General features: G+C 37.5%; 1 protein-coding gene across 5 annotated transcripts in view; it reads right to left on the minus strand.

Moving 5' to 3' along the window:
- The window catches only part of DENND4C (DENN domain containing 4C), a 69,128-nt gene that overhangs the window by 4,429 nt on the left and 46,611 nt on the right, over nt 1–18,088 (minus strand). For all 5 annotated transcript variants that reach the window (XM_030467466.1, XM_030467464.1, XM_030467465.1 and 2 more), the window contains 11 exons: nt 17,066–17,191; nt 16,243–16,383; nt 14,016–15,163; nt 12,293–12,473; nt 10,533–10,642; nt 7,757–7,932; nt 6,631–6,810; nt 4,914–5,103; nt 3,846–4,091; nt 2,061–2,178; nt 295–448 (listed from right to left, as the gene is read on the minus strand). In XM_030467466.1, coding sequence (XP_030323326.1) covers nt 295–448; nt 2,061–2,178; nt 3,846–4,091; nt 4,914–5,103; nt 6,631–6,810; nt 7,757–7,932; nt 10,533–10,642; nt 12,293–12,473; nt 14,016–15,163; nt 16,243–16,383; nt 17,066–17,191 — 2,770 coding nt within the window. The remainder of the gene's footprint in view (nt 1–294; nt 449–2,060; nt 2,179–3,845; nt 4,092–4,913; nt 5,104–6,630; nt 6,811–7,756; nt 7,933–10,532; nt 10,643–12,292; nt 12,474–14,015; nt 15,164–16,242; nt 16,384–17,065; nt 17,192–18,088) is intronic.

Genomic DNA, 18,088 nt, shown 5'->3' on the forward strand with positions numbered 1-18,088 from the left:
GCAATGCTAAAATCTGCATAGTCACTGCCTGCATTTTCCTTATTCATTAGTAAAATGTACTTTTTGATTAAATAATCAAACTTATTAATTCAATTTGGATTAATCATGCTACATGGATTTACCTGGATACAGAATGTATCTGCTTGTAAACACAAAGAAATACACAGTGTTTAGTGGACACAAATGAAACACTATTCCTGTGAGGTCCTTATGGAATTATCACTATCAAGTGTATATTGTCTGATTTTATCTAAATTTGGGTGGGGAGAAAGCAAGATGAGATTACCCATTTACCTCTGTCGTTTCACATCTGGCTGAACTTTCTGCAGAAGGAGGTTGATTGGTTTAACTACATTATTGTGTTGAATACTTAGTTTGATGTCCTCCAACAAAGTGTTTATTGCCTGTTCATCTTCTGCAACTGTGGAGAGTCTCTTTTCAGAAGAATCTGAGAAATAAAACAGTACAGATTATTATTCAAGTGAAAAAAGTCTTCACTGTTTAATGCAGAAGACATCTTAAAAAGTGAGATATATAAACAGAAACTCTACTTAATCTACACAAATCTGTTACAGTGGAAAAGCCTTGCTTACTTATAATGTTCACTCATCATGAAAGTGGTAGGATGCATCACGTATGCATGTGCAAGAGCTCCCATGACAGAGAAATATCTGAGACTGAGTAGTACCCAGCAACAGATGTTGCCTGTGGTGGTTTGTTAGCTCAGATTTATTGCTATAGTTAAGTTTCAAAAACTTAAGTTCATTCCAGGAAGGTTATTTTCACACGAAGGAAAAGAAATAAATTAAAATAAAATACTGACACATTTCTTTTCAAAGTAACTTTCCTTATAAAAGCTCTTAAAAGCCACCTACAACTTCACTAGTAACTTTGGGATACATATTGAAACTGATAATGCAGTTGCAACAAATAGGCAAGATAATTATCAGGATATTTACCATCAGGACATGTTGCTTACATTATCACTTTCAGAATGACACTGAACTGGTATTATTTGGAAATCAATGAGTGGTGAGCTAATACTAAGTTCATCTAGTGGCAAAAACATAAGGCTATGTATGTGCCTTTATGGTGTGCACATGTAATGTAGACCAAGCCTAGTTGTCAACATTATCACACCAGCCTCTGTTTTTTCATAAAATTGACATATACAATGGTTTGCAAATGTAAATTCCCACTTTCCAAATGCTTCCAACACTGCCATAGAGCCTAAAATACTGCTACTTTCTGCCACAGCTAAAATGGGCCTTTTGCTCTTTTATTTACAAAAGTGCATGTATTTAAGCTTGGGGATGCTTTTCATACACTAAGCTGAAAACAATATGCTTTTGTAGAAGCTGAGGAAAACACCCTATCTTATTCTGTACTCTCCAGTATAATTTTCTGGACAGCTTATTTTTGGACACTTCTGAACAAACCCCTTCCCCTTCCTTAGAATCAGAGTTAGCATAGTTCTTACAAGAGTAAGAGTAGTTAAGGTCAACAAAAGGGTGTTGCTGATAAAAAGTACAGAAATCACAAAGTTCTCATTAACACTTTGCCCTTTTTTTTTTATCCCTTCCAGATCAAGTTATAGTAGACAAAGGCTTTCTTGGATCTTAACAGTCAAGTAGGCTGCCAAATGTACATATTAATGGACCTGTGACTTTTCATTCATTTATAGAAACACAAGAAACATTCATAGAAACATTTTTTGTAATTCAGTTGCTCTTTTCATGCCTGCACAGATATAACCACATAATGCACTGAAACATTCAAGCCAGGTGAATCTTATTTAGCACCACATCCAAAGCAAATTGTCCCATCCTGTTTATAACTGTATGACATATCAAGAACAGATAACATACCTTTTCACAATGATCAGTAAGATACTTTCACAAATAATTTGACACAAAGACTATCTTAAGTACATAAAGGACTGCAGATGTTTCACACACTAAAAAAGCTTCCCAACTTGGTGGGCTATGCACACTTCAGACACTGCAAAACATTTGTTTCTTTCTATAGCCTCTGCTTTTTGTTACATTAATTCTACTTACTGAGATTTCTCCAAGATATATACAGGGGCTCCCCCGGCTCTTGGTGGAGGTTGATATTGTCCCACAGAAGTTGGATGTATACTAACTTGCTATCTTGAGCAAGAGATGTCAAAGGAAGCTAAAAACACAAAGAAAGGGAAAAAAAGGTTTTATAAGATCAGTGGAGTCTTATTTTATTTTAAAAACTTCTCTTCTATTCATTTTACAAAGAAAAACAGGTTTATTCTATTTATATTTAATCCAACAGGAATAGCTGATGTCTTCTAGGGGAAACTGCACTCAACCAAAGCAAAGTAACTGCACTCAAGCAAAGTAACAAGAACTGCAAAAGTGAATTGCCTTTTTTAGTTTAGCCTAATGTCCAAAGACCCTTCTGTTTTCCACAGATATCTGAAGAAAATATTTATGAGTACGTCTTCAAAAATAATTTTTGCACACCAAACATACCTGTGCTACTTGTCATGCCATATCTTAGGGTTTTTTTTTACCTGATTAGGATTTGGTATGCATGTCTTTGTGACAGAAAGAATCTGTATTTCCATACAGATATGAACCACTTATTTCCATTAAAATATATGGCACTCAAAACAATAGTTCCAGGAGTGCATGTGCTGAAAAGCAGCACAGAGGAAAAGAATCTGGGGTTCCTGATAGATAATAAATTATTCCTGAGCCAGCAGTGTGCCCTTGCTGCCAGGAAAGCAAATGGAATCCTGGGCTGCATAAAGAAAAGTGTGGTCAGTAGGTCAGGAGTCATTCTCCCTCTCTGCTCTGCCCTGGTGAGACCACAGCTGGAATACTGCATCCAGTTCTGGGTTCCCCAGTTCAAGAGAGACAGGGAACTACTGGAGGGAGTACAGTGAAGGGCAACAAAGCTGACTGGGGGATTGGAGCATCTCTCTTATGAGGAAAGGCTGAGAGAGCAAGGACTGGTTAGCCTGGAGAAGAGAAAACTGAGGGGAGACCTTGTTAATGTTTACAAGTATCTAAAGGGTGAGAGCAAGGAAGATGGAGCCAGAATGTTCTCAGTAGTTCCCAGTGACAGGACGAGAGGCAATGAGCATGAGCTGGAACATAGGAAGTTCCATTTAAACATCAGAAAAATCTTCTTTACTATGAGGGTGACAAGGCACTGAAACAGGCTGCCCAGGGAGGCTGTGGAGTCCCCTTCTATGCAGATATTAAAAATCCACCTGGATGCAGTCCTGTGTAACATGCTCTAAGTGATCCTGCTTTAGTGGGAGAGCTGGACTAGATGATCCCTAGAGGTGTCTTCCAACTCTGGTAGTTCTGTGATAGTTTAGAAGTTAAGTGTCTCCAGAATTACTTATACAATAAGAATTATTGGGCAAGAAAAACTCACCACTCTTCTGTCAGTGGAACTCAGAGGAGTATGAATAGCAGAAACTACTAGTAGAAAAGAAAAAAATGTTGACCAATAAATTAAAAGGTTTATATACTGAAGCATGTAGCCCACACTATTTGGATTACAATGCATTGCAAGTTTGTGAGTTCTCAAATTCACAAACAAATTGTGTTTTCTTCCCTGTATCAGCCTTCTCTTTATTAATCTTACTCTCTTGCTTTCAAAAGAGAACAGGTTGATTAGAATTTGATTTTCACTTATGTTCCTCCAAGATTCTTTATAGAAAATAAACCTACCTACTTGTATGATAGAACCCAGGAACCTAGATCTAAGGTACTCAGAAATTACTTACCTAATTTTTTTAAGAGAAATTTACCTTACTCTAATATCTGCAGCTACAACACGAGGAAGCCACTTACCTGCACTCCAGCATTACAGTGTTCAGATGTTAGAATGAGTCCAGGTAAGTTGCTAGGTAGATCCAGCCGTCGGAAATACCAAACTAGGTTCCAGAAAATTATAGGGTGTTGATTGATGAATTTGGACGTGTGAATTACTTGCTCTCCCTCATTTTCCAACAGTGATTCAAGCTCCTTACGCAGTACCAAAGGGCTCAAATAGGGTACAGATACAGGGAGAGGGTTAGGTCTTTTCATTAAAGGGTCCTAAAACCAAAACACACACAAAAGAAAAACGGAGGTTTTTTAAAAATCTATCATTTTTCTTCCAGAAATACACTTCAGGACTTCTTGCCCTGAAAATCCCCTGTTGCACAGTTTCTTTTGATACTTGGAAGAAGCTTCTGGAACTTTAATAGCAGTTTTGACTGTGGAGGTGTTTCTTAACTGTAAAAGAACAATCACCCAAGCTCTCACTATTATCCCAAACGAGTTTGTTATAACTTGTTTCTCATTGTGCAGTTTTAAGCTATCTAAGACAATACTATGCCAGTGGCAATGGAGATTGCAGAAAAATGCCAGAAATTACATCAGGTGTGGAACTGAGTCATCAATTCACGTTAAGACAGCTTCTTGCCAATAAAAAGCACCCAGAGAGAAGATAAACACTTTGTTTCACCTGCAAGAATAATATAATATTCTCATTACTGCCCCTTAGTCTCTCCCATCCACTCAACAGATAAGCCTAACAGAATGTAGAGGAGTGTAAGTACATGTGTAGAAAAGAAATGCATTACTGTGTTTAGTCTACTCTACAAGATGGATTATTTTTAAAACAAACTTCCAGTTTTAGAAAAACAAAGACTAACTTAATTCTGCTAGAGAGAACATTCCAAATGAAGCAGCATTGTTTGTACAATGCACTGAAAAAGCAATTTTAAATTAACTGACTCAAGATGTTTTGTCATAACATGAAAATACACTTTGAAATTCCCATTCTCCAAAAGGACGAAACATCTAGAAGAGCATTACTCCTTTTAAGTTCATTGCATACAATGTTTTGCTGTGAACTGAAGTTTCTAGACTTACCACAACTTCTTGCAAACTATTTGGAAGACTAACTGTTGAAATGCCATGAGATGGTCTCTGGGAAATATCAATGTTTTGCAGTGGACCTCCAACACTGTGGCTCCGAGTCAAGGACACTCCCCTTTTTGGTGGATTACTGGATGATGTCTTCATCATTCGGGGATCTTTACTTTGTTCTTCTGACACATCACTGTTTGGATTTTAGAAAAGAATATGCTAATAAGAAACTATTCACTATTCATATGGCAAGAGGAAGGAAGCAGAGGAAGGCTGACACGTAAGTACCCCAAACCAAGTTTCTCTGTGCATAAGGAAACATATTTGTCCAGTTAACACCACAGGTTAGGAAAACAAAACAAAATACCTCTCAGAACACCATAACCATCCCTCCAGAAAAGCAGCTAGGCATAACCTAAGACATGAATCTGAAGACAATGCAGTTCTACACAGGTACCTGTGCACAGCTTTACCTTGCAGAGAAAAACAGTTATGCACAGTTCTGTCAACACACAAAGATTATCTTCTTCTGACGATGTTAATTGTTACTTCCTGTTCCCTTTATGTTTACTTTCTCTAAATGTCATAACCAGGGCAATAATATAATAGAAAACAATTTATATGTTGCATGCCAAAATAACTGAATAAAATTTCAAGTGTCAAACTAATCAAATAAGACAGTTTAAGCAAGCTCCTATTCGTGCTTGTCAAATTTATCCCATACAATCAAGCTGCTTGCAGATCTGAGAATAATAATTTTGTGCTGCTTTTAACGGACACAATGGATAAAACCACTGCAAATACAATACAGAATAAAAAATATCAAGTCAAACAGGAAGTATCTACTCCCAAATAATCTGAGAGGGAATTTGCAAAGGGAGGCAACCTTTACTCCTACGTTTGCCTTTGGTGGAAAATATATGACATCAAAGTTAGAAGATCTAGCAATCCCACCTTTCATTATTGAAGTACTGAGATTAAATGCTATAGAACTGATTTAAGTTTTTATAGTCTGACACAGGTATTAGGTCATATGCATTGACAGTCAAGAATTCCAGACTGAATAATGATTCTAAAATCCCCGTTACAAGACGTCAACAGCTCTCAGCAAGAACTCACAGTTCATAGCCACATTATTTCAATTCTTCCCTTTTCTAACATGACACCTCCTACATACCACTTCTTTCCTTAAACTGTTTCAGAAGTGGTATTCTTTTTCAGTGTTTTAATTCTCATTAGTATTGTCATAGAACATATGCTCTGTACAAGTGCTGAATGCTTCATGACTGCTCTCTCAAAATAGAGTACTCAAGCAAATTGACTCATTTTTCCCCATAATAGTGTCCTTCTTGTTTAATTTTAAACACAGGAAAGAGGAAATAATAGTTAAATTTCCATGTGTCTTTAAAAGGTGAATGTGTTCTACCAACACTGAATATAAGTTTTACCTATTAACTCAACTGCAGACAGACCTCAGGATTAATTTATACAGTTTTAACTTTAAAACCCACTCATATACTGGAACTAGCTTACTTCAAATTTCGTAAAAGCATGCTTCAAACATGCAAAAAGAATGACAGGAAACAGATAATCATCAAGTTACAATTGTACTTCTCCACTGTATTTTGGTACATAAGCCCACCTTCACTTTAGAAGTAAAGGAGAGGTACTGGAAGTACTGACACATCTCTGACACAACTAACAACCCTGTTTTACCTACCTCTGCTCAGCAGAAGAGCCAGTTTCTTCAGCTATAGTGTGGCTGGTCTGTGGATGATCTGAAAAACTGATCAAGTCACCAACAGCTGGACTGGACAGTTTCTGCTCCAGAGCATCGGTGGCTAACGGAAGGGTACCACTCTGTAAACTATCCCCTGAGGTACTTTGCTTCAGGAAAAAGCTAAGGTACAACATGAATGGGGGAGGAGAGAAATACAAAGGTTAGGATGTAAAAATAAAGTAATTAAAGTTATTTTCTACATTCACTTTCAAAAAGTAGCAAAAATTGGTAAACATAAAATGAAAAAGCTAGACAACAGGACACAAACCTTTTCATACTATCTCCACTGTAACTTATATAGGCAAAGTAAACAAACACAGAGATTCGATCTGCAATATAAGAAATCCGATGCAGGACATAAGTCATTAAAAGTCATCTTAGTTTGTTATGGTTTCCAGTCAGCCATACATCAAAATTAGCCATACATCAATAGCTAACCCATCACTGAAAACAACTGTTACTGTGATATGACATTACAAGACTAGAAGATCATACCCCATTATAGACATAACAGTAACATGTCTTGATTTGTTAGTCTTTAAGTATAGGACAGATGAGCAGTTTCAGCATTCAAGAACACCAATGGACACTCTGCTTCACAGGAATATCCACCACAGTGAGAATCCATTTTAAATTACCTTAAAATAACTTCCAGCTTTCACAAGTGCAATAAAAAAGAGGTAAAAATAGTAAGAGGAGAAGTTTAAACTGGAGAACTATTGAAGAAACAATAAGCTGGAGCATCTGTAACTAAAAGCTCTAAGTAAATTTTATTTGATTTATACCTTTTGTACAGATTTATACCTTTTGTACAGTTATGCTTACAAAGAAAACATGAAAAAAAGCAGTAAAAGGGCAATGAGTTCTTTGCCTTTAGGCTGTTTTACAATAAAACTTTAGTTTAAATGACTTATAATTTCTTTCACTACAATCACAGCATTGAAGAGTTTGTGACATTCATGAGAACACATACACAAAATTACTGAGAGCTATAACTAAGACATTTCATGGAAAAATTTAAGTATCTAGAAGTCCAAAGGCAAAGGAATCTATAAAACCCACTAACCTTGCAGAGCCACGTAGGTCTTTAAATTCAACATTAAGTAAAGGTAGGAAGGTACTTTTACAGAAAGGACAGGTTGTGTTCAAGTTAGAATCATCTGCTGTCCATCCAGCCATGATTTCTTCATCATAAACCAAAGCACCACAAGCTCTACACTGAGAGCAGCTTGACATTAATACCTGCAGCAACAAAGAATGAGGAGTTTGTCTTGTTTTCAGGGTTCTTTGTAACTGGCTTTATAGGCTTAGTATCCACAGGAGTATAACAGGTATTAGAAGGCCACTTGGCAGGAGCGAGTTCATCACTACTTAGTCACTGCATTCAGAGTTATCTTGTACATACAACTTTTACCTACAAAATATGTGTACTAATAATGTCTGTTGTTAGGTATTTTGAGACCTGGAAGAAGCACTGCTTGCAATGCTACTAATGCAGCATTTGCAATTGCTAGTGCCTATGAAACTTTCAGCACCTACAAACTGTTTTGAATTACATAAGTAGGTGCACCTCTACTTCCCCAAAAGAAAGCAAAAAAAGAAATCAAGCAAAAAAAACAACAAAACACAAAAGAAACCTTTATAGTGGTGTGATGGGTTGACCTTGGCTGAATTCTAGATGCATACCAAGCTGCTCTGTCCCTCCCTTTCTCAACCAGAACAGAGGAGAAAAAAAAAAAGGCTCCTGGGTTGCTTAGGAATTGACAAAAGGCTTGACTCAGGGATATGAGTTTAATTTATTGCTAATCAGAAGTCAGAACAATGAGAAATAACCCCCAAAATGTAAAAATGCCTTCTGCCAGCTCTCCCTTCTTTTCAAGCTCAACTTCACTCTTAGTTTCTCTCACCCTCCCCGAGTGGTGCAGGGAGACAGGGAGTGGGAGTTTTGGCCAGTTTGTCACGTTGCCTTTGCCTCCTTCCTCCTCATGCTCTTTCCCTGCTCCAGGGTGGGGTCCAACCCACAGAAGACATTTCTACACCAACTTCTCCAAAGCGGGTCCTTCACAGTTTTGCAAGACATACTCCAGCACGAGTCCCTTCCATGTGTGTTTCCCACAGAGCGCACTCCTTAAGGAACAGACTGTTCCAGTGTAGGTTCCCTGTGAGATGTCACAACTCCTGCCAGAAAACCTGCATGGGCTCCTTTCTCCACAGATACCCAGCTCCTGTCAAGGGCCTGCTTCAGTGTGGGCTCCTCTCCATGGGGTCACAACTTCCTTTGGGAACATCTACCTGCTCTAGCATGGTACCATCCATGGGCCCACTTGCTCCACTGTGGGCCTCCATGGGACAGAGGGACACAAGATGCTTCACCACGGTCTTCACCAGGGGTTGCGGGAGAACCTCTGCATTGATGGCTGGAGCACCTCCTCCAATTCATTCCTCACTGACACTGGTGTCTTGTAGGGCTTTCTTCTCTCACATATTCTCACTCCTCTCCCTAGGTTGCTGCTGCTGCATGTTTTCTTCCCTCTTCTTAAATACGTTATCACAGAGATGCTACCACTGCCACTGATGGGCTCAGCATTGACTAGTGAAGGGTTTGTTTTCAAGCTGGATAGAACTGGGTCTACTGGACATGGGGGAAGCTTCTGGCATCTTCTCACACAAAGCACCTCTGTAGCCTCCCTGCCACTAAAACCTTGCAACACAAACCCAATACAAGTAGGAAAAATAGAAAGCTGGTTTTTACCTAATAAAAGTTTCATAACTGGAGAAAAGAAGAAAAATATGTAAAGAAAACAGAACACTACAGAAGTAACACTGCAGCTGAAAGAAAAGCAACTAGCAAAAATGCAGTGACCATCGCCTATGTATCTAAAGTCTGATACACATCTACAAGTGATAACTGAAACAAAGGCATACTAAACAATTACTGTGATGAGTTTGGCTGGGATAGATTTCATTTTCCTCATATCAGTCTTTATAGTGCTGTGTTTTAGACTAAGGACCAATTCTGTGTTAATGTTTCAGCTACTGCTGAATGGTGCCTCACATGGCACCATCATGGCCTTTTCTTTCCTATTCTGTCTCCAACCCAGGAAGGAGGCCGGGGGCTGGCAAGAGGTTGGGATGGGGCACAGCCAGGACAGCTGACCTCAGCAATACCACATCATGTCTTGCTCAGCAATAAAACTGGGTGTGGAAGGAGGAGTTTTTCCAAGGTAGCTGTTGCTTGGAGTGTCATGGTGCTGCCTGATGGCCTTTCCTTGGAATCACTTGGTTTTTGTTGTCAAACCTCTTGTTGTGGTTTTCAGGGTTTTTTTCCCAATTCATTTATTAAACTGTCTTTATCTTAAACCCCCAAGCATTTTTCTTTTCTTCCTTCTATCACTCCAACTCTCCCTCTATTCTCATGAGGAGTGAGGGCTTAGCCACCATCTGTGGTCAACTCAACACAATTACTTAGTAATAACACATAATTTTCATAAAGGGAAAAAAAATCCCAAAAGAAAAAAATCCCAAACAAAACCAACAGAAAAAGCTTGAAAAGAAGAAAAAAAAAAATCTTGTTTCCTCTCCAATTTCTGTCTCACTTCAGTTTTGACCTTTCCCTCAACTGTCTCATCTCTATAGAAGAGATATATATAAATGCATTTAACACACCTCTTTTTTTTTTTTTTTTTATTTAAGCTACTGTCACACCCCCGGAGGTAAAAGTATCAAACATCCTTGCAGTAGAAACACAGAAAAAAAACCCCAAACTGTTTTGAAAAATCCAACCACAATCCAACTAAGCAGGTAAGTAATGCATACGATAGTACTGAGTTTATTAATCTTACCTCCATAGCATAGTTCTGGAAAATGCTGGATAAACTAGTATTATAAGAAGAACTGTGCTCTGACTTCTCAGAATCTAGAACTTTCATACTTCTTGGGAATGAAACTTCACCTGTGAAGAGAGAGTTATTTGGCTCTTGTACTCAAGGAAAGGGCAAATCTCCCATTCCCAAGGAAAATAACTTCTGTTTCAACAAGCCAGCAATTGTACCAGAAAGTCTCCAAAGATACATATAGCTTCATAGCTTCACTGATACTATAATTACAATATAGTTAATACAACTTTTTGATTAACACTTAAAAGTTACTTTTGCCTAACAACAGACTGGTATAAGAAAAGCATCCGCGAACAAAATTTGAAAATACAAAGGGAGAATATAGCAATGGCAGAGAGCAGTAAGACTAGTCTAAGTCACTGAAGATTTCTTTCATGATATATCCATATGTAAACAGCAAACAGAAGGATAGTATCTCATGAGACACAAGCTACCAAAAATGCTGTTACTATGCTTAAGTTTTCCCTGACTAACATTGCAGGAAAAAAAATTGTCTCTCTTTGGTAAGGCTGGATTTTAGGGTTACGAGCTTTGCTCAGGAGAAGGGGAAAAGGAGTTGGAATATATTAACCAGAAGAAAATGGTTGGATTTAGTTTCAGGAAGCAAAATTACCAGCATTACTTCCTCTGACAAGCCCAGTAAAACTTTGCTATTAGAAAAATCACTACACCAGAATCCTTTCATCATAAAGAAGGCTCCTCTGCTTCTTCAACTGAAGTTTCCTTTTCCTTTTTTTAAATTTTACATATTTTGCTCATGGCTGCCACTCTTAAAAGTTCTTATAGCCATCCTGACTAACTGGAGGTTAGATCCCTTCAAGATCTACCCAGACAGAGTCAGCTTGCATCCTGTCCACAAGACTGTTCTGCCTGATGTAGAGAGTTTTATGATTCTGGCATCATTAAACTACTGCAGAGAGAGCTAAATCAACCCACTAGCTGGTTCACTAAAACATCCTTTCTTCAAAATAAGAATAAAATCTTAACTGCAAATGATTAGATTTACTTCAATGAGTTTTAGAACTGGCAGAGGGAAAAAAAAAAAAAGACGAATTTAGCAATTGGCATATATTTCATCAATTATTTGCCATCACAACTTCAAACGAAGTATTGCATCCAGTACCTCCTGTTCCACAGTAAAGGTGGCACTGCTTGTGTATATTGGTTTGGGGTTTTTTTAGTCTTGGGGCTGTGGAGTTGTTTTTGTTTGTTTGTAAGCTTTCAAATTGGTTGTGGATTCCCCCACCACCTCTCAAAAGATCTGCCCCTGTTAGTTATGCAACCATCTGCAGTTCCCAAAAAGTTCTCTGCTTTTCTGTATTAATATTTCAAGAACTTTTAGAGTATTATGACTTTGCATGAATGAGTATGAGTTCCTGGCTATAACTAGTTAGGAATCTTCCAATCACATACACAGAGGAAGTATTTATACAGTTAAATTGCTGTAATCAACAAAGGGAGAAGCACTACCTACTTGCTGCTGCAAGAGAAGAGTATAGGAAGACTATGTACACAAATTTGCTTGTACTTACCATAAGAGCTTGAAATAACTCTAGATTATCATACACATATATTTATATAATATAAATTATATAAATTATAAATATCACACTATTATAAATTATTTCACACGTAACTGTTTTCCATGCTTGTTATATTATATACACGTTTAGCAGGAGAAACAAAACAAAACCAAAATATTTCACCTGCACTGTAATTCTGTCTTCCTGCATCTCCACTGCTACTGCTACTGCCAAGACTAGTAGTGCTTTGTGCAAGCTCATTCGTAATTAGCCCTGGGGCTCCAGTTCTTGATGACAGATTATCTCCTAAAATATTATCTTCAAAACCAGCAGGAAAGTTAAAATCTGGTCGATTGTTTTCTTCCTTTAATACAACAAGAAGAAAATTATCATTTTCCAATACTTCCAGATCCATTATTTGACTTCCATCTTTATCCTACTAAGTAAATAATTGAAGCAGAAGATTAAGAAACAATTTTGATGTTAAAAAAAATATGGGATGTAAGGTAAGTCTATGCAACCCCCAAAAGAGCAGATACTTGACAAATCGTAAAGACACAGGCAAAATTAAAGGCTTTAGCAGTGAAAATACTTAGCTGATGTTCAAACTGAGTGATTAAATGACAGAGATATAAACTTCTTCATACAGGACAAACAGGAAAAATGATGCAGGACTTGTGATTTGGCAGACACTACACAAAATGAAGGAATCATCCAAAAAAAGATCCAAGTTAAAATATTTTCAGAATTGAAGATGCAGCAATAACAGAGTCAACAACACAAGATGTGACAGAGTGTAATAATCAGGATATTAAAAAAAAGGAAGTTGCAGAACTAAAAGATGTGAAGATCCTTGAAGGAAATTAAAATAAGTCATGTTACGGGGATTATTATGTGCCATTACACAAAATTCTACAGAGTAGGTCAGTACGATAAAAAGGCACACAGGAAAACCTAGGTCATGGGAAAAAAAAAAAAAAATCAGGAAAGCAAACCAGTAAGCTTCCATTATCACAGCTTAAAAAAGATGTTGTTGGTTTTTTTAATTTGCTTTAATGGAAAGCACCCTACTAGTAAAATCAGTTAAATTTGTTTCACATATTAAAAAAGCCAGACAGATATCTTCCCATTCCCACATTTTATGCATGCTGGGAAAGGGAGAAGGAATTTGAAAAAGGAAACCAGAAGATATCAACACCTTGAAGAGGGGAGACAGAAGACCCTTAAAGCCAAGCACCAGATTAAGTGGCTAACTGGATCAAGCAGAGGCCTTTCTAAGAGAAAAAAACTATGTTAGGAGGCACAATAACAAGATGTATATGGAAAGGAGGAAGTTGTAATACTCATCCCTCTATCTCTGCTTTCATTCATGTCAATATCCACTGAATGTTTTAACTGTGAAAGACTCTTTCTCAAGTGCATTCACTCAATAATCAGAACATTCAGCTTCCAAATTCCTGATGAATGTATTTACTAGATCTCAAGATATCTTTTACTACTTTCGACTTTAATCCTCACCATCCTGATGTTTGAGATTTGTTTCCACAACCTTTTCTTAATTTTTTTAAAGACAGGACAGGCAGACAATTTTTTTCTTAATAGTGCTTCTTCGGGCAGTTTCTTTAAATATGAATACAAATATAATAAATAAATAAATAGATAAATGGGGACAATGGTAATAAAAGATCAAAGTTTACTGCATCAAGACCATTTAACTTGCTTTTGCTTGAAAAGTGTTTTTCTTCAATGACAGAGAAAAACTCCACTATACATGAAATACATTTTTTATTAGCTAATAAAAGTCGATGCTTATTAAAAAACACTATCTCCGGAAGCAGTCTTCCAGACACTGAAATTACCCCCCTAACTTAGTCTACCCCAATTTTTCATATTGAAAAACACTTGCCTCATCATCTGAGTAACTATATGCTGAAGTTACAACTCCCCACATCTTACTGGCCACAGTGGCAGCCTGTTTCATGCCTGATTTCAGAACATCCATTTTTGGCCCAGACAGTATATTGTCTAACTTCAGACTGGATAAAGTTGTTACAACAGATCCTAATGAGCCATGTGGAGAAGAACGACCCAGTCCTGTCAAAGATGAAGATCTCTCCTTTTGGACTCGTGGATGGGTTTGTTGCTTTGGTCGTCCAGTGAATGTTTTGGACCTGGAGACAGATGGACTTCTTCGATTTTCATAAGACTTGGGGGATGGCAGGACAGGATCCAAAGGCAAACTTGACCTCCTTTCTTGGGAGTGACCAAGTGTACCAGAAGCTTCTGCTTCTCTGTCTGGCTTCTGCAGTTCCATACTGGGAAACTTACTACCCAATGGGTTCTTCAGATTCATATAGGTCTCTATTTCATCTGCCAAATTACGTGCTGCAACTGGTGACATCAACTTTTCCTCAGGTTCTGGATGCCTTGGTTGTGTGCTGTCAGTAGCCATCAAAGACAGAGGGTCCAAGCCTGCTTCAACATCTTCCCTTTCAATAGGTTTAACCACTGCATAAAAGCTGTTCCTTTTAGCAGTTGTATCTTTGGATTCTAGTTTCTGGGTTTCAGACTCATCTGACTGTTCAAAGTTTGTGTCTTCCCCTGTAGTCACGTTTTCATCTTTTCCATTCTCAAGATGTTCCTGCCCTTCTCCAGGTTCTTCCAGCACTGGTAAAGACCTCTGCTCCAATTCCCAAGTGCTCTCAGCCACACAGCTCCTAGTGCTACTTATGCCAGAAACCTGCTGGTCAATGATACTTTCAAAGCTGTAGGATTTATTCATTTGACAGGGTGAAGTTCTGGCCCCAGATAAAGCTGCTGTTAGAATCTTGGCATCTGCTCCCATCATTATTGCTATTTCTTTAGAATGCAAGTCCAAGCTGCTTTTCTTCAGCAGCATTCCCGCTCTGCTTTCACTGCTGAAACTGCAGCTTCTCTCTGAAAACATTTTCTGCCTCTTCTGTCCTTTTTCACTTGTTTTCTTAGGAGAAACATCAACAAAGACTACATCTTCAACTGAATCCTGAGTTACGAACAGTGGACTAGAAGCAGTTTCTAAAAGAGAAAAGGCATTAATATGGTACCCATGAAATAATGTGCAACGTCCATATGTGAAATGATGTGAAATATCCTTATCTCCTTAACAGTGAGAAGACTGGGAGCACCACAGTCTTGAGCTATCCATGAAGATGTTAGACCAGTATCAACAAGCTATTTCATTGGTTGTAGAGGGATTACTGTAGGTCAGAAGACATCTACTCTTTGACTCCTTGAAATCAAAACCTTTTCTGGCCTCTACTTCCATTCCCCATGCCAGTGCCCAGCAGAGAAAAGGCACTACACCAATGAACCAAAGGAAGTACAGTTGTAAGTAAAGTTCACTGCATTTTTGTTTGTTTGTTTGTTTTCAAGAAGTACATTCACAGATCTATACCTCAAACTCCATAGTTTATTCTGGTTCTGAAAAAAACCCAACCCAATTATTGCATGTGTTTGTACAACACAGAAGCATTACTTTGTTTATGACACAGTCATATATAGAAAAAGCTAATGAAGTTTAGCATATGGAAGATATAATCTTCAAAGTATTTTCACTTCCTCAGGGGAACTGGGAATTTTTATTGCCTAGAAAATTGTCTTAGGTAAAAACCACAAATACAGGAATTCAGCTATATTAGGAACACAGCAGAGAGCACAGTATACCACATCCTCTGCTGCAAGGTATGTAAATAAATGTACGGTGTCACAAAGACAATGTGCAGTGTTTGCAGGTTATATACTGCCAGAGTAAGCCACAGGAATAATAGAGACTTGTCAAAGGTCAGCGAGGTTTAGGTGACAAAAATCAAGAGACCCTTATTTTTTTGGTTTTCCAGTTTTCTAGTACTTTACTGAAACACATTCAGTGCAGGAAAGTGAAAACCTTGATTTCAATCTACTCAACGGTGATTTTGAACCTTAGAATCCACTAGTTCCTTCTAAGTCACCTGCAAAGGATAATGAACATGCTGTGCAAGATACCTGCACCTCTAATAGAAATGTTGCTTTTTTTCACATCATGAAAAAAATTGCAAAACACTACAGCACAGTAAGATCAGGATTTTAAGCAAGCTCTGTTTTGCCCAGTGACTCACCACCACTGTTTTTCCTTCCATTGCTATCAAAAATGCCCGATGGAGCTTTCACAATACTGTTACCCCAAGCAGGCAGATCTGTTGAACCATGAGTTTCTATATCCAGCTGTTGCTTTTCATCAGATTTCTCAGCACAAATCTCTACAAGAAAGAGAATGAGAACCTGAGTTAACATAACTCCGTAATTCCATTTGCACTGTTATGGAAAATATAAACCCTGATCCCTTTTGCAATTAATATCAGAAGGATCAGTCCTACAAAGTATCAAGCATTTTCTGGAAAAATACCCAGGCAGATGATGACAGACAGGGTTATGTATGTGGAGAGTGCAAGTGCACAAAGTCAGACTGTATGTCAATTTCTTCCCTTGCCATTTTTTCAAATAATCAATATAGAGCAGTTCTCAGATTTTCATGTAAAAAAACAGACTCAGCAATGAGAAAAACAAAACACAGGCAAACTAAAGGCAAGATCTTGATAGAAGACAGCAGCTGACCATATTTTCTGAGTTGGGAACAGTTTGTAGAGAAAGTAGTGCCTTTTATTAGATCTTTAAATATAAAAATGACAAGAACAGAATATAAAATAGTGTGTCCCAGGACCTGCCCAATTTTTCCATCTGTATTTAATTAGTCTTATTAAAGGCAATTTTTTACCTGCATGTATACCACTGCTGTTATCTAGGGTATGGAGAGATTTCATACAGTCATATTTTGATCGTGACAGGATTAAAAATGCAATACATTAAATATTTGTGGTAGTCTAATACACACAGCAGATTTCTTTTTAAAAGCCTTTAACAGTGCAAACATGCATACTTAACCTCCTCTTATGTCTTCAGCTGTAGAAGAAGTATCTTTCTCTACTCGTGTTCCAGTTGCAAAAAGGCTATCCCCATCATCTCTTATAAGTTCATCCTTGGATCCGTAGCCCTGGTCTGACTGGCCACCTGTTTGAAGGAATACAAACACAAACCTCAGATCTGGTTTTAGTTTCCTGACTTTGTTTTTCAGTAAGAAAATAAAAGAACTGAAATTAACTTGTTTCACATTTTGTTTCAACACAGTATTTTATAGCAAGATGACGAAAATGCCTGATGTGTACAGATCTACTAGGTGAAGGTGGCAGCAGAGATAACTAGGCTATACAATCCAAATTTACTTTTCTAGTTATTGTATTAAATACAAGATATTACAAGGAACACTATAGTGACTGAGTGCTTTTAATGCACCGTATCTTCTTTTGTTCTTTTTCCTTCTCATTAATATGAGATCATTCATTGCTGGGCATGCTAAATTCTCAAGTACGTCTATAAAAGAAATGTACACAAGCACAATGAAAACATAGCACCATAATACTGTGCTATAGTGCAAAGTATAAAATGAAACAGAAAAAAGCAAAAAACTAAATATTTTTTTAAAAGCTTGTTCCTCCATACCAGGTAAACTTCATAGCTGTAACTCATTCTTTTTTTTTTTTTTAGAGAAAAAAAAAAAAGTTCACAGTATTCAAAAAAAGTCTGCCACAGGAAACAACCTAGAAAGGCACTCTTATCTTTGCTATTTTATCTGAAGTGCTGCTGCATATGCAAAAATACAAAAATAGTATGTGGGACATATCCCACAGTAACATGAGAAAAAAGGTTTATTTGTATGCCACAGAGTACCCTTAGAACACGACAGTATTTAAAAGGATCAGTGTAAGAAGTTATTGAGTGTGAAAGGTATTAAGGAAGCTCCGTAAAACCTGGGTGACAGGCATAATTTATGTACAGTAGATATATTATTACATTCAGCCACTCTTTTAGAGGCCTTTCATACGGAAAAGTAAGTTCTGGAATACTTTA

The sequence above is a fragment of the Calypte anna genome, chromosome Z, assembly GCF_003957555.1.
Source record: "Calypte anna isolate BGI_N300 chromosome Z, bCalAnn1_v1.p, whole genome shotgun sequence".
NCBI lineage: Eukaryota > Metazoa > Chordata > Aves > Apodiformes > Trochilidae > Calypte > Calypte anna.